General features: G+C 35.9%; 1 protein-coding gene across 2 annotated transcripts in view; it reads left to right on the top strand.

Annotated features, from left to right (window-relative positions):
• The window catches only part of LOC131957369 (extended synaptotagmin-2), a gene marked incomplete at its 5' end in the record, with an annotated part of 46,772 nt that extends 31,025 nt beyond the window's left edge, over window positions 1-15,747 (top strand). The window contains 1 exon segment of one of the 2 annotated variants that reach the window (XM_059322121.1): window positions 12,995-15,747. In XM_059322121.1, the coding sequence (XP_059178104.1) occupies window positions 12,995-13,052 (58 nt within the window). 2 annotated transcript variants of the gene reach the window in all.
• Window positions 15,748-17,956: the final 2,209 nt, after the last annotated feature.

Here is a 17,956-nt window from a genome sequence, read left to right as displayed (position 1 = left end):
TAATTTTTATAGTTGTTGATATTAAACAATATATCTCATTTACAAATTGAAAACTATCACCGAAATGATTTTTCAACGGCAGTCTAGTTACGGATTTTGACCCCTCTCTCATTCAACTAGCGGGCTTTTTTTGACAGTTCAACTTTTTCCTTTACAAATACCTGTAAAATGTGCAGAATTGAATAGCCTTTAGTGGGATACTAAACAAAAAATAAACCCTAAACTTTCTCTAATATTCTTATATAACTTGGAATGTAGACATGATTTTTAATTACTTAAACTTTTAAAAATAGAATAGAATCTCATAGAAAAAAGAATTGTGCACCAAGCAAACACCAAAACAAAATGTGCATAATAGTGCGCAATATTATTAGTACTTTATAAATTTACATGCGTTTTTTGAGAAATCGGAAATAGCGTAAATTAGTACTTCCGGTCAACGGAAATTACTCAAAATTTAACAGAAGGTAGTGAATTAGATCTTTTACTTACATGTGAAATTTCGTTTATCTATCTGAAATAGTACTCAAGTTACAGGCTTTTGAAAATTTCAAAGTAAGAGAAGTACCACTTCCGATTATCGGAAAGCGCTCAAAAGTTGATACGGATCTACGATTTTGATAAAATACTTATATATGAAATTTCATCAACCTAGCTGTAACGGTACTCAAGTTATCGTGTTTACACACACACACACACAGACAGACACACAGACAAGATTGCAAAATTATGTTTTTCCGTATCAGTGAGATGTAAAACGTCGACATTTGTAAAAATCTCGATTTTTTTTTTTTTTTGCACGATTACAAGACTTTCTCTTTACTTCGTATATACGTGAAAGTAATAATGACACTAGGTTCTATTTGAGTAAGACTATACGATTTTTAGTTTAATTTTTTAACAACGAAAATCATCTTTTTCGTAATGCATTATAGTAGAGGCTTAAATCTAAAAATTGCAGAAAGCAGGATCGCTAATGTTTTGTCCCTATAATTATCCGTTGGTATTTAGATCAATTAAAATAAGAAAACATTCAGACTTAATTTGAATTTAGTGTGAGTCGGTACATTTTTAATGTTATTTTCACAAATGTTTTTACTTTCTTCTTCAGACGTTTGCAAGCTGTAAAAGCCGATTAACAAAATAGACCCCATAGGCCTAAGTGTTAGCGGTATCGATACTACCTTTCTCCGCTTTCGTATTCCGTTATATTTGTATAATATTATTAGACCATTAGGTCTATTTTAAAGTGTAAAATAAAGATGTATCTAAGCTGTCTTAAACATTTTAAGCCAAAGGTGGAATTTATTGATTGAACAGTGGTTGATTACATTCACCAAGTAGACTGTGCGGGATCTAATGCTTATTAATACAAGAAATATTAGTTAAAAAACATAACATTTTACAAGTGTGTTCATTCTATTGTAACAAGCTGAATGTGTACACCAGGGGTCTCCACAAACTTTTCAGCCCGAGGGCCGCATTAACGATCATATATCAGTTCGGGGGCCAGAGTTTCTTCCAAGCATCTCTTTGAGGCGTTTTGAAATGGGTTTTGAAACAGTCTCACTTTTTTTCTGCCTTTGAATCCAAGTCAGAAGACCCCTACTGAAACTGCAGCTGGAAGTCTTTGATGATCTCGTATCCAAATAATGTGGGGAGCTCAGTGGTTGCTGCAGTTATAAAGACCTAGCACTGATGAGAATGCGTCAAGTTTTTGGCCTGTACTTGTTCCAAAAACATGACAAGTTTGGATCTGAAGGCCTTTAAGTGGGTGTATAGATCAGAAACTAGATTTCCCTCTCTTATAGTTTTAGGTTCAGAAAATTTAAATGACTAGTTATGTCTGCAGCAGAAGCCAATTTCTATACCCTTTTCTTTATCAGACATTAATGCCTGTGGCTTTATTTTACTTTCCAGGAAGTCACCTATTTCCTTTCTTAACTTAAATACTCTGCTCAGAACTTTCTCGCAAATTACTGCTGTGAAATATGGTAAATCTTGCGATTCTGTGTTTTTATCTTTCAGCATGTCTCTGAACTATCTATGGTTAGATATCCTCTCCGGTAACAGTGCCATACATTCTATGTAGGGAAGCCAGCTCTTGTGTTATGTTCATGTCTTCATCCACTCTTCTAAGAAACACAAGAAGTTGAGAGGTGGAACAGCTGTACATCGACTCGTCGATTGCAATTGAAAAATTACAAAGCCTGCTTGCATTTTTCGCTATTTGAGTCACGATGTTTTCACCAATGTCTGCAACACGGTGGGCAATAGTATTTGCACCCAAAGCTACATTTTCAAATTGTTTTGAATTTTCTGGGCCAAGTCCCTCAGCCAACTATAACATACATTCATTCAGTGGCCGTAGTTTGGAGACCCCTGGTGTACACTAATAGTCTTCATTTATTTCATATCCCATTAGTTTATCTTGCTAAAGAATAAAACATACCCTTGTAAAGAAAGGCATATATTTATTTTCTTGATACCCACTCACACTCAAATAACCATTGTATAAGGAGGGGTAGGGGGAGACTTTCTAAGTTAAAGACCTTTGAGTCAGGTGCTAATTGAGTTGCTTTTGTTAAGTTAGTGTGATTGATTTTTTTTTCGAATGCTACATCTTAAAATGAAGTTGAAAGTATGTAAAGTATGGTTGATAAGTTAGCTATGTAGTCCTGGGGTACCTTTTGCTTTTCTAAATGTGGAACGGAATTGAATCTGCTCTTCATCGTCCACAAAGAAAGGCACTCTTTTTTACACACATTCCTCTCCCCATCCATTGCTTATCCTCATTGTTGCCAGACGTTTTACCAGACCCTGTATCCATATATATATATATATATATATATATATATATATATATATATATATATATATATATATGTTGTGAGGTGAGGACTGGGTCGGCAAGAATCAAACACAAAGTCCGTTAACAATTAATTTATTTTATTGCTCGCGAGATGAAACGAAACCTAGGATGTCTATAAGAGAATGGACCTCCTAACTTTCCTAACCCCACCTTTTATACCCTACCTTACATCTAAGTTACTTCCCTCCTTATTGTTCCTATGCTACAAAATGTGTGCATACTATTTATTTACATTCTTTGATCTCAATATAACTAAAATAGACTATAGATTGAAGGTTAATGAAAACATGTAAACAAAAGGGAAGCTACTCTAAATCTACGTAAATACTTATATGTTACAATCCTATCATCATTAAACATACCCCCCTCCCCATAAAGGCTATTAATATATCCCTAATATGTTATTAGCTAAGACATAATATACAACAAAATGAGACAAAACTTGTCTTCGTTCTGAGCCAATATGGTTGCTTGTAAAACTTGAAACAGCTAGAAGCTAATAGGAATAAACAAACACACCAAGCTAACAATATTAAGTTGCTAAGTCATAATTCAAATGTTACAATTTACCTTTTCCTTCAAACAAATGTTATGCTAACATACATGTTATCATCTAATTATTTCACATATAGAAAGAAATACTCATCAAACATAACACAATAATTATTTTAATGCAAACATGTTATCAAACAATATCATCATCTTAAAAACATCATATATTTACATAATACAGCATTAATTGTAAACCTTTAAATGACCCTCTCCCAACCCCTAATATCCTCAGTTCCTAGATAACGCATCTGCAATAACATTGTGGGAATATGTACAATGTCAAACTTGTAATCTTGTAAGATAAGTGCCCACCTAGTCAACTTAGCATTATGAAGTTTTTTACGTTCTAATGCTACCAATGGGGACTGGTCAGTCAGTAAAGTAAAATGTATGCCAGAGAGATACTTAGACAGCTTTGTTATGGCACACACGATCGCCAAACATTCCTTCTCAATCGTAGCATTTTTTTTTTTACTCGGATAGCTTCCTGCTAACGTATACAACAGGGTGTAGATGGGTATTTACCTCCTGCATCAAGCACGCACCAAAAGCAGAAGCATCCCTAGCCAAAAGAAAAGGTCTGCCCAAATCAGGTAGCCTTGGGATTGGCTGCTCCACAAACAGCGTCTATGTAATGTATCATCACATTCCTTAGTCCACTCAATACCCTTGTACCTGCCTTTCTTTCTTGTTAACTCGGTGATTGGGTGTACAAGTGAGGTGAAATTAGGAATAAATTACCTATAATAATTGCAAAGCCCTACGTACTTCCTTTAGGGATTTAGGAATTTTTATGTCTAGAATATGCTTTAACGTTTTGCCCATAGGTTTTACAGTTTGGTACAAAATCATGTAACCTAAGAATTGATTTTCTGTCATGCTAATTTCAACCTTACTGGGTCTTGCTGTTAGACCATTATTTTTTAAAGCTGTGAAAAGCGTCTACAAACCAATGATGTGCTCATCCCTGTTCTTAGAGAATAAACAAATATCATCAAGATAAGCTACTGTATCATTATTACCCGCCAACACCCGTCTCATTAATCTATTAAAGGTGGCCGGGGGCATAAAAAAGCCCATAGCTCATAAAATTCCAATGATACAGACCAAAAGGTGTCACAAAAGCAGTAAATTTCTTAGATGATTCTTTAATCGGGATCTGCCAGTAACCTTTAGATAAATCGAACTTAGAAAAATATTTTGCCTGTGCTATTTTGATAAACAGTTCCTCCTGGTTTGGCACAGAATCTGCGTCCAGTATTGTGACCTTATTCAACTGTCTATACTCAACACACAACCTGACCTCATCATTTTTCTTCTTCACCAAAACGATAGGTGCAGCATATGAGGAGTCAGACGGTTCACTTATACCGGATTTCAATAAATCTTTGATTTTGGCTTGCACCTGTTCTCTATAGTGTAATGGTATATTGTAGGGTTGTAGCTTTATTGGCCGCTCAGATGTTAAATTGATTTCATGTTCTATAGCAGTTGTTTTACCAGGAGCGGCAGACAATACGTCGCAGAAATCGAGCAAAAGTTGTGAAGTCCTGGTTTTAATGTTATCAGGCATTTGTCCTAATTTTACATCCCTATAACTCTCTTGTCCAGATGACACTGTGTGAATCTCGTTGTCATCACAATCTTCAGTGTTGTTAATCATAGTGCAATTCACATGAAAAATACGGTTCTTATTATTTATATTGACTTCGTAGTCTACATCTGTCACTTTTCTTTTCTAGTAATCTTAAAAGGCCCCCCGCCAAGCCAGTTGCATCTTATTGTCTTTTGAGGGTAGTAAAACTCTCACCAAATCCCCCACACTAAATTTCCTCAATCTCCGACTATTGATTCTGGCTCTGTATATTTCTTGATTGTTATCTAATGACATTTTAGCTGTTTCACAAGTCCTAATTATTTGCTCATGTAGATCAATAATTCTCTCATAAGACATTTTTATGTCACTATCTAATTGTTCATTCAATAGCAGGGACTTCATTAGCTGCATGGGCTGTCTAGGATTCGTGCCAAATACTAATTCAAATGGGGAAAACCCAGTGGCTGTATGTGGTAATTCCCTATATGCAAATAACAAACATGGTAAAATTAAATCCCAATTCAAGCTATCAGTTATGGGTATTTTATTTAACATGGCCTTTATAGTGCCATTGAGACATTCGCAAATGTCATTGCTTTGAGGATGGTACTGGGTTGCAAAAACCTGTTTGATACCCAACAAACAGGAGATTTTATTAGTTAGTACTGAGGCAAACTGGGGCCCGTTATCGGACAATATCACTTCTGTAAAACTAGTTCTAGAGATTAACTGTATTTAACAGTTAATTATATCGTTCGAAGTTGTGGATTTAAGAGGGTAGGCTTCGGGCCATCTAGTTGCTAGATCAACTATGGTCAGCACGAACCTGTGGCCTCTTGAAGATGTAGGACTCAGAGAACCAATAATATCTATCGCAATTTTCTGAAATGGGCGACATGCTAGATCCGTTCTTGTAATGGTGCTGGCTGTGGCGTTTTCCCCTTTTCCCCGCAAACTTTGCATGACTGTACTTATTTAGCTATATCCCTGTCCATGCCTGGCCAATAAAACGCTGTCTGAATACGTAGCTTTGTCTTTCTTCGCCCCATGTGACGTGCAAGTGAAAGATCATGTGCCTGTTTTAGCACGATAGATCTATATTTGCTGGGTGTGACCAACTGTGTATACTCCCTGTCCTTGTCTCTGTACACGCGGACCAACGAATTATTCTTTATCGTAAAAGCATGCGACGTAGACTTTGATAACGTGACTAAAAAAATTTTTTGCTAATCTAAATATTTTTGCGAGGCTGGGGTCATCTTTCTGTTCCTTCTGGAACACCGCCGGATTCCATATCGATGTGACCTGTTCGTCCGATGCTTTTCTCGTCAACATGTTATGTACATTATCCGATTCTTCTACCCGTAGGGCTTCTTTCTTTGTATGAGACCTAGTTTGTGCCAGCGTAATTCGCTGCGTCTTCAACCACTCATAGATATAATTTTCTGAAGGATTACCTATACCTGGACCATTAGCGAGGATCAGGTCATACAGGCCCCTTTTAAATACCACCGCTCTCACCTTACCTGTATAGAAAGGGGTATCAATATGTATTATCGCCACAGGCCAGGTGTTCGCTACACCACCAAAACCTTCAACCTCCAATGATTGTCCTGTGTATTCATGTGGTTCAACTAAGTTACATCGAACCCCACAAATATTTGCACCGGTATCTCTCAGTGTATCAACTATCCTATCCCCCACTCTACATTTGATAGCACCTAATTTAGTGGGAGGTTCACTATTGAATACGAGACCTAGTCATCTTCTGTCCCTCGACGTATTTACACCATACCGTCGGTCGCCATTTGAGCTATGATTCCCACCACCACCGTTCCTACATTGTCTACTTACGTGTCCGTTTGGCCACACATGAAACATCTTACCGGTCTCTGGTTAAAAGACGTGCTACTACAAGGGCAATCATTATGAGAGTACTGATTACATTGATAGCAGTTACTTCCCCTGGGTAACGAGGAGGATCTATTATACGATCTATTACTCTCTCCCTGTATGGGCTTCTACCTCTCCCCGATTGTGAAGGTTGGGCCGTAAAAATAGTGGGCGTCATTTGTGTTGAGTCATTCTCGCCTGGTCTATCAGGGTGAGCAGCCTGATATTTTTGGCAGAGATCTGTTATCGTTGGCAGGTCGCGAGGTTTACGTTCCTGTAGATAACTAAACTAAACAAGTCCCTAACAATTGAACCCAGAACCTTGTTTACCAAAAAAAATTCCTATTTGTTCTGAACCAGAGGCCTCAAACCACTTTTTGAATGTGACACTAATCTCGTTGATGAATATTTTAAAATCGTCCGAGTTACTAGGTTTTAAATTACGGAACTTTTGGCGGTACGCATCTTCCGTGAGGTGATAATATTCTAGCAACAGAGTCTGTTTTAATATTTTAAATTCTTTCATCTCTTGTTCAGTCAGACTCTGGCAGGCATCCAGCCCCCTATCCCCAATTAGTACGATAAGTTGGGTGCCCCATTGGGATTCAGGGACATTAGTTGACCTAGCAATGGTTTCAAACCGGCAAATGAACGAATCAAGATTGTCCCTACCTTCCTCAAATTTTGGGATCTTACTCAATATTCCCAGTCCCATACTATCACGGTCCCTATTGTCTGTTAATCGGAGCTTTTCACGTTCTAATTCAGCCCTACTCTGTTGATCGGCCAGCCTAAGTTTTTCTAATTCCATTTCCGATCTAGACTTTTCTGTTAGTCTAAGTCTTACTAAATCTTGGTCTATCTTCGCCCTCTGTTCAGCTATTGCAAAATCTAATTTGGCCTCACTAGTCTTAAGCTCATGTTCTGCATTAATCTGATGCTGCGCCCAATCATGTAGAGTTTTGCCTGAATAGCCTAGCCTTTCCCCCAACTCAAAAAGGAGACCCAGTTGTTCGGCCATTCCCATACTGAGACGTGTACCACAATGATGGTAATAACAATGGAGGAATAAATTATGGAAGAGCGGAATATATACAGGACCAAGAAAGCTAACAGTCGCAGTGATTATCTGCAGACGGGGGGTCCTAACGTTATCTTCTAACAATAACGCCCTCTCCCAGGTATGTCCCCTACTGGAAGATAAACAAAACCTACTGGACATTAGAGGCTTTGCTTAGAAAGCGATATTCACGAATTCTCCTACCCCAATCCCCCTTACTATAATCCTGATACAAATAGTAAATACTATCAATGGATTGCTACTATCTAAGAATGAAGGAAAAGGTACTTATCCTTAAATAATCCAAAGCTTGTATCCCAAGATGCTGTCAGACAATGCGCACTCTGTCCACTCTCCATGTCTGTTGTCATTAGCTTGATTGGAGTCAATAGACGATCAGAGACCTGATATGGTCGCTGGACATCATACCGGTCGAACAGAAGACCGTCTCTGCCAAACGATAACGACTCGAGCAGGCTAACTCAAGTGTCGAAAGGTCCATTCACGGTCCAAGGTAAGACGAATCTGGCACGGCTGTAGATCACGGCGCACCGCGATATGTGGCAGGCGAATCTGGCACGGCTGTAGATCACGGCGCACCGCGATATGTGTCAGGTGAATCTGGCACGGCTGTAGATCACGGCGCACCGCGATATGTGGCAGGCGAATCTGGCACGGCTGTAGATCACGGCGCACTGCGATAGGTGGCAGGTGAATCTGGCACGGCTGTAGATCACGGCGCACTGCGATAGGTGGCAGGCGAATCTGGCACGGCTGTAGATCACGGCGCACCGCGTATTGCGATAGACGTAGTGTAGATCATGACGGTCATTAGGAAGAACCATCGGGTATCGTGGAGTTCCTCACACTGGCGGGTGTACATTGTTGTACGGCGTTGAGCGAACCCGCTGCTCCACCATCTGTTGTGAGGTGAGGACAGGGTCGACAAGAATCAAACACGAAGTCCATTTACAATTAGTTTCTTTTATTGCTTGCAAGATCAAACAAAACCTAGGATGCCTATAAAGAGAATGGACTTTCCTAACCCCACCTTTTTTACCCACCTAACATCTAAGTTTTCTGCGCTATTTGTTACTTCCCTCCCAATCATTCCTATGCTACAAAATGTGTGCGTACTAACAATCCTAACTATATATATATCCTAACTATATATATATATATATATATATATATATACACACACACACAAATTAAGAACAATGGATACTCATTGCTGGCCTGTTCTGGTTTTAATAAATAAAATGAAAAATTTAATTAAAACAAATTACAACATCATGCCATGTGTGTAAGTGCATTAGTGTGTTTTGTGAAAATCTGTTTATTTTATCTCTGCCATAAGACCTCTTAACTAACCTCTAGTCTGTCAAAAGAATATAAAACATGAAAGCTTTGTATAAGTAATGGTGTCTCGTGTTATGTTTATTTTTGTTTTTTTTGTATTTATATTATTAATTTTAAATACATTTCCTTTTTATACAAAGTCATTTTTAAGTAAGTAGGCCTACTTTAGAAAAAAAAAATAATTAAGAGAAATAATTGCTATTTGTTTAGTACAAATCTATTAAAATCTATTAAAAGGAACTTACGGGCACCCCTATTCGACTATTTAAAAATGGGAAATAAGTCATGGAAGTGGTTTGAATGTTTGCCTATCTTTGATAAGTTTGATTGTGGGAGAAAGAGGACTCTGCTTTCACAGTGGTTTAAAAACAAAGGGAAAAAGTATATACAAGACTGTGGGTTGGTGTCTATAGAATAAAGATAATCCAACCGCAGCTACGGTAATCTTTTTTACAAAACAACCATCAAGTCAAAAATGCAAGAAAATTATTTATTTTTAACTGTGGGCCCCTATATGGCGTGCCCCCACCCCGCATTGTGGGGTCTGGCGTCACTATAGTTCCGCCCCTGAACTGGACAGTATGTAGTACGTCCGCTAACTAAACTGATGGATCGGTACACGGCCTGATGATCGTAGGTCATCCCACGACCAAACTGTCCCTCACATTCAAAACCAGGTGGCAAGATGTCGTATTTAAAACTGGAGCCCAAAGTCGTACAGAAACCCTCGTGTCTAGCGTCTGTCTACATAGCTGTGTGAAATGCTCGATTCTTGATAACGTTGCTGTTTGTTTCGCGCCAGCTATGTTCTGTTATCTAACAACATCCAAAGATTATCTCTTAATTGACATGCTTCCAATAAGTCAAAAACACTCATATATGTTGCACTGTACTGAGCTGTCTCTATAATACCGTTTACCTAGGAATTTGGAATGTTTATTTTTTTTTACTCAGCCAGTTTCTTGTATTTTTACAATTACTATGACGTTTGAGTTAAATGATTGAATCCATCCAGTGGTATATTTTTATTTAAATAATTCTTAATAGACCACTTTTAAATTAAATAATTTATTAATATCTTGCTTGAGATACTCTATGCAGTTGTAAATGCATTAAAAAATACTTATTTGAAAATTTTATAATTGTGCGCCTACGCAGAGTTATTTCCCTTTTGCCTTTTTTCTATACTCTTGACCTGACCAATTTTTGTGTTCATTTTCCATAGGCTTAGTAAACTTAGTTGTCCCCGCAATTTTTACACTAAAACCGTCATATCTAGAGAACTGTTTATCCTATAAACATAAATTTGGTATCATTTTGCAACATTTAGTCCCCTTAATACAACCCCATTGTTACTTTGTCATTTTAATTATTTAAAAAATTGTGTGCAACTAGCTACTTTTAAATTTAACCTATTTCATTGCAAAGTATATCCACCATAAGACAAACCCCACAGTGATAGGCCGGAACTCATTTCTTGTCTCAAATAATTCTGTTTTAAAATACCTCATTTATGCCCAACGAAAATTATGATTAGTGTCATGGAAGTGGTTTAATGTTTGCCTGTTTTTCACAAAACCACTAGTCTATCAATGTGGGAAAAAAATTATTTTGTAGTGTTGGACTTTGTTCCCCCTACCCCTAAACAGCCTGCCCCCACCTCCTACCTCCCTACCCCCGCGGTATAGTAGTTCCACCCCTGTAATTAATTTCAATTTTCAAAAACTGCTCTCCACTAGCCACGAACACTGGAAAAGTTAATATTAATAGTGTTCTCAAGGAAATAACATTTGGTACACAATCTTTATAATTTGGGTTGTGCTATATAGAGTAGCACATATGATGGGGATATAGGCTTTGGAAGCCTTCGAGCTATTACTTGAAGCTCATTGCAAAGATCGTCAATATCTTTATTACCGTTATGCATTAACGACATTTCTTAATGTTTGCAGTCAGTAAGTAAATCCACAAGTGTCTTTTTGTTGATATTGGATATATCATAAAGATAGCCAAATAGAATATTATGTTGTTCTGATTTCCAAAAACTTTGAAATTCTGTTTAGGATCTTGTGGTGCCAACAATTAATTTAGTTTGAAAATCTAAATCTCTCTCTGGCTATCGAGATTTCTAATGCAAAGTGAAAGAAAACGAGACTTCAAGCCCGATTAAAAATTGTGCGTGTTTAACAAGGTCACGTCATGCGCTGGAGTGATCACGAAATCAGCATTAAAATTAGATTATCATCTGAAATGTTTGAAATTAAAAGATTTAAATACAATAATTATATTATTGTATTAACAGAGGCTTGGCTAGGGAAGCGCGGATTGGGGCGGCCAAAGGGAGCGCCAAACGTGATAGATAAATAGCGCCCTAGGTGACCGCCTAGTTCACCTTATAGGTAGCGCTGGCCTTGACCCTACCCCTCTCAAACTTTCTCTTTCTTGTTATCATGACTGATCACTGTCTCATTTTAATACTATCTTCGCTATTTTTGTTTATATTAAATGTCAATTATTTTTTCTTTTGGTGCAAACGGCTATAGTTTATTTAGATTAAGGTTTAATACTATTATATTCTGATAAGTCGGTACAGAGCTTTATGGTAATAAATAATACGAACCCACCCATAGCCTAGCTTACGCCACTATTTGGTGACCGTTGAAGATGGTGTGGGTGGGTACACACTGTTGCGCATGCCTGGAGAACGAGGGAGGGGGTGGGAGGAGGGTTAGAGTGGGTGTGTGTGCGTGGTGTCCCTCATGGTTGGGCGACACAGAGAAATATAAATAGATCTGTAGGGGGTAAGGGTGTATGCTCTGGTGACTGGTAGTTATGGTGTGTTAGGTGGTCTAAATTTCATATATTGGTAAAAGATCCCTCCCTATATGTAGGTTTCTGTCCACTTTTGAGTGACTTCCAGGAACCACAAGTGGTAATATAATTTGATTCTGTGTTTATCAAATACATTTAGAATTCAATAATTTTATACCATATTCTCTTTATGCAAATTCTAGGTGTTTTCTGGAAAAAAATGAGTGGCTGGCTCTGTCAACACTCTGCTATATAACCATGATAACTATTTTAAGTGGATTCTTTTGAGGGCACTGGGTGTGTCATCGGATATAGCAGCCCACTGTGTACCTATTATAGGGTGTACTTTAAAACAAATATAGGCATCATGATGCCCAAAAGGGAGCTAGGGTATGGTGCTCTTTAAAATGAACTTAAGCATCAAAATGCTAACAAGTAAGTCCACATTGGGTCACCCATCCACCGGGGCGCTGGCTGATACGCCTAGTGCAATTGGACCATTGAATTAATTAGTCCCCATGACCCCTTGTGCAGGACACCAAATCAACAAACCCCAGGTGCTAAGATAGCCACTAGGGAAACCTGCAGTCATATTCCAACATGCTAAGGCACTGCCCCTCTGGAAAAAGCATTAAAAAAGCTCTGGGTCTACCTTCCTTATGTCATATTTTTACACCTTCTAACCACAAGTTCCATGTAGTTAATACAGTAATAACTAATGTCCCACCCTCCTTTCCAGGTGCATGTTATAGGATGATCCCTTAACAATTTAGCCAAGTCCTTCACACATTAAAAGATATTACCCCTGTAACTTGTTTGCTTATTGTTTTAATTTTTGTTTCCACAGGATTGACCTTGCTCCAGAGAATACTGCCAAGCCAATTTCTTTTGAATCAGATGTATGAGTACATCATTATTATTACATACTATATATTTCAGTGTTTTTATTCAAAATTCAGTATCATGCAGTAACAAAATAGCATTACACACCCTAAAAGTACAAACATAAAATAATTTTTGCAAAGCCACAATTACCCATTGTGGGAACTAAATTGATATTAAATTTTATTATTAAATGATTAAAAGTAGTACAGAGGTAACTCGATATACTTGTTTAATTCCTACCGTAACAATGCTTATAAGTCAAATTGTTCTTATCTCAAAGCAGTATTTTCCATTAAAATTTTATTAAATGCCATAATATATTCTGTTCCAGCCCATCCCCAGATTGCCACCCCACCTGTTTTTATTTTTTTATTTTAATAAGTAATAAACCAGGAGTGATCTCCCCTAAACTTTCTCAAATATTCTTATATAACTTGGAATGTAGACATGATTTTTAATTACTTAAACTTTTAAAAATATAATAGAATCTCATAGAAAAAAGAATTGCGCACCAAGCGAACACCAAAACAAAATGTGCATAATAGTGCGCAATATTATTAGTACTTTATAAATTTACATGCGTTTTTTGAGAAATCGGAAATAGCGCAAATTAGTACTTCCGGTCAACGGAAATTACTCAAAATATGATAGAAGGTAGAGAATTAGATCTTTTACTTACATGTGAAATTTCATTTATCTATCTGAAATAGTACTCTAGTTATAGGCTTTTGAAAAATTCCAAGTAGAACAAGTACTACTTCCGGTTATTGGCAATCGCTCAAAAGTTTCAGGATCTACAATTTTGATAAAATACTTTTATATGAAATTTCATCAACTTAACTGTAACGGTACTCAAGTTATCGTGTTTACACACAGACAGACACACACACACAGAAAGACATACGGACACAATTGCAAAATTATGTTGTTCCGTATCAGTGAGGTGTAAAACGTCGAGATTTGTAAAAAATCTCTATTTCTTTTTTTTTTGCACATATATACGAGAAAGTAAAAAGCATTTATAAATTTTAAAAATGTGTATATTAAACATAAAAAGAAGAATGTGAAGAACTTACCTGGTTTTATAATGTGTATATTGTTAAGAAATCTGCTAACCTTAGCTAATTAGAGATGTTGGCTGAGGTTGTAGGGAGGAGCTTTTACTTAGTTCACTTACTCTCTACACTGCTAATGCTAAACTTTTCCAGTCACTTAACTTTCTCATTATACATTTAACACTAAACTTTATCCATAAACTTAGTTGAACTTAAATGCTACTTTATATATATATATAGATATAGATATATATATATTATTAATTATATGTACATTTATATATATATATATATTAAGTTTTACTAAATTTTTGTCACTGCGATACTCATTTTCATCTAAAAGATGTTAAAAATCTGTTGATAGTGGTTTGTTTCTTCCTCCCATTAAAGAATTTTGGGGAAATAAGTTAGACAAAAGTCATTAAATAGCTGCCTTGCACGATCAGTTGCAACTTTTTAAAATTTTATTTGCCATGAGCAGATCCGGTTACTTGTACCTCAAAATTTGCCAGTAACTCAAAGCAAATAATCGCTCTCTCAATTGCTAAAATCTTTGAGGTACCAATGTAATATATATATATATATGTATGTTAATAATTTTTATTTTAATAAGAGACATGATTTTATAAATACTAAATTTGAAGTTCTGTATTGATTTTTTTTATCCACCTCCAAAAAACATAAACCTACCTTCCATATTAGACCTAGAAAATTATATGGGCTATGTATGTTGAAGAGAGCCACCAAAAATTGTACCATTGTAGAAATGCACTTGCAGCCCCTTTGCTTTTCAGGGGCTATATATCTAAAGTAATATATTCTGTGTGGTTGTTATGTTTATTTTTCTTGTTAAAATTATGTTTTTACAATTTTGGTAACTGTTAGCCAAGGGTGTTTCATAGTATAAAATCATATGCTGCCTTTTAATATTGCTGCTGCTGTATCTATATTTGTGATACAAATTATTGTTAGTTACCTTTAACTTTTTTTTATTTAGGCTAAATACTATTTTTGTACTCAAATGATCATTTGTATTTATAACATTTTTATCAATTAATAAAGAAAATGATAAATTTATTTTATTGATTAAAATTTAGAGAATGAATGTTATCCAAATCATTAATTTCTACAAAGCTTAAAACACATATATTAGTGGATTTACTATATATGTATATATATATGTATGTATATATATATGCATGTATGTATCTCTATATATTATGTATATAAATATATATATATGTATATATATATATATATATATATATATATATATATATATATATATATATATATATATATAAAGAGAGAGAGTTTAGAGGACATCTTGTCACTGTAGTACAAAAAAATATTGATATATTTTTTTAAATTGTAATTTGAAATGTGACATAATTTTACAATAGACCTGTAGCAGAGATGTTATTTTGATTGAATTTGAAATTTCTTTTTCGTTTATTCTTTACTATCTCTGTGTTTGTCATGGAAAAAGTAATGGGGTCTTTTTTGCAAATGAATTCTTAGGAGTGAATACATTTTTTTTTTTTTTTTTTTTTAAATATTCCTATGTAGTTTGAACAGAATGGCAGTAGCCAGTTTTTGGAGATTAAGGAGTTTTATATATATATATATATATATATATATATATATATATATATATATATATATAATCTAATATATAAAGTTCAATTCTGTATGTTTGTTTGTAATAGCAGACTGAGGATTGCAAAGGAAATATAATGAATTTATTCAATTATAATCGCCATAGTGTTATAAGTCTAAAATACTCAGTCTAAATTCATGATTTAAAAAATTAGTATTCAAGGTGATGTAAAACAAATTTAAATAGTAACTCCAGACAGAGGTCTGTGGCTGGGATTGTAAATATGTAAACAGCAAGTGTAACAAAGTTAAAGAAAGGGATATTACAACAAAGAGGCATTTTGTGACAAAAACTAATGTATGTGATGTGTTTGTATATATTGCTTCATTGAAAGTGGGTTAAAATTGAGTAACAAGGTTTGCCACAGCCCTCAAACAAAACTTTTGAACTGAATAATGTGCATTGACCATAACATCCTTTGTCAGTTGTATCTCATGAAAGCTTTATAGTTTATAATCTTTGCTCCTACTCAGCTTGATATTTTATCTGTTAGTAAACAGAAACAGATGGTTGCACATATATAAAGCAATGTATGTTTGTCGTTTATGCATTACTACACCTTTCATCTGCTTGCCATGAAACTTTGGGAAGTAGTTAAGAATACTCCTAGGGAGGTTTCTGCAAAAAAAAAAAAATTTCAAATTCGCATGGGTGGCGCCCCGACAGCGCGATTTGATTTTTCTCTATATACGGTATATAGTCGATTGCAATTTGACACCGCTCATCCAATCGCCATGAAACTTTGGGGAATTGATGAAAATATTCCAGGGGAGGTTTCTGCGAAAATAAAAATGTTAATTTCACAAGGGCTGCGCACCAGCAGGGGGTGTGATTTTTCTCTATATATGGTATATAAAAAAATGAAGTCTGAAGCGGTTTGACACCATTCATCCTAGTGCCATGATACTTTGGGGAGTTGATGAGAATACTTGTGAGAAGGTTTCTGCATAAAAAAAAATCTTAAGGGTGGTGCCTGAAAGGGTGTGATTTTTTTATAAACACAGTTTGGCATCTAGAGTTGCAGAGCGGCTATCTTAGCATTTGGTATCCATTCATTGGGCGTCCTTCATAACGGGTAAGGAGTACTACTATATTCAGTGGTAAATCTGTAACAGGAATAGCCTCCAGTGATTGCGTTACCCGAAGCGCCCCAGGCTCCCCTGTGAGCACTATGGCGCATACGTTCGTTTTAATAAAGGTATGCACTAAAGACACGATGGGCAGCAATAATTGTTGACTATATAAAATCAGATGTGTCCTGCATGGGTGATTTGGCCTTCCAGGCTTTGCCGATAGAATGTGAATAAGATGTAGTAGTATAGTCGTTCACTAAATTGAATCAGGCGCGTCCGCCGGCGCCCTGGTATGATTCGATTTGGTGCCCTGGGCTATCTAGTGAGCACTATTGTGCCTACCTAAGTTTTAAGGAGCACCCTACAATATTGACATGGTAGCACACGACATTTGATGATTAAACCGAGCCACATGCCATATGCGGCGCCCTTGCGTGGGTGTAACCAGTGTTCCCGAGGCCACCCCTCTGCACCCCTAACACCTGGAAGGACGCTGAAATGTGTTCTACCTATTACGGAGAGTGATTAACGTACATTCACGGCTTTCACACACCACACCCTGGGGCGTACTGGGCGGTAGTGTAAGTAAATAATAATATGTGCAATAACAAATGTGATCCATGAAATATAGTGCAGGAATTGTTTACATAACTCAGTTTTAGAAAAAAGATCATGGTGTCTAAGAATATAGGATTGATAAAATACTCTTTAAATATTTCATAAGATTTTCTTCTAACCCCGCGGCAACACGCAGGGATGAGCATGCTAGATACTTATAAATGAGTAAAACATTTAAGCAATTTTTTTTTAAGTAGTATTCTTTTCCTGCAATTTTACTTATGTTTGCACACTGATACTTTTTCTATACCAACTAAATTTGTATCTATTTTTTCAAATCCAAAAAAAGTTTTATTCTTGCTGTGTTTAAAGCAATTAACATATTTAAAAGTAATATTTCAATAAAACAATTTTTTTTAACAAACCACCTTCCTCAACTTCCAAGACAAACACTGTTTGATAAAAAAGGAAAATTTTATTTTATCCTTAATTGCTTGTAAAATTTAGTGAAGTTTCATATAATTATCTCCACAAAAACTCATTTTAATACACATTTATACATATTTTTAAATGAGAAA

Source organism: Physella acuta, unplaced genomic scaffold (genome assembly GCF_028476545.2).
Source record: "Physella acuta isolate Inbredline_101_S28 unplaced genomic scaffold, ASM2847654v3 ptg001236l, whole genome shotgun sequence".
Lineage (NCBI taxonomy): Eukaryota > Metazoa > Mollusca > Gastropoda > Physidae > Physella > Physella acuta.
This window is presented reverse-complemented; position numbering and strand designations above follow the sequence as displayed.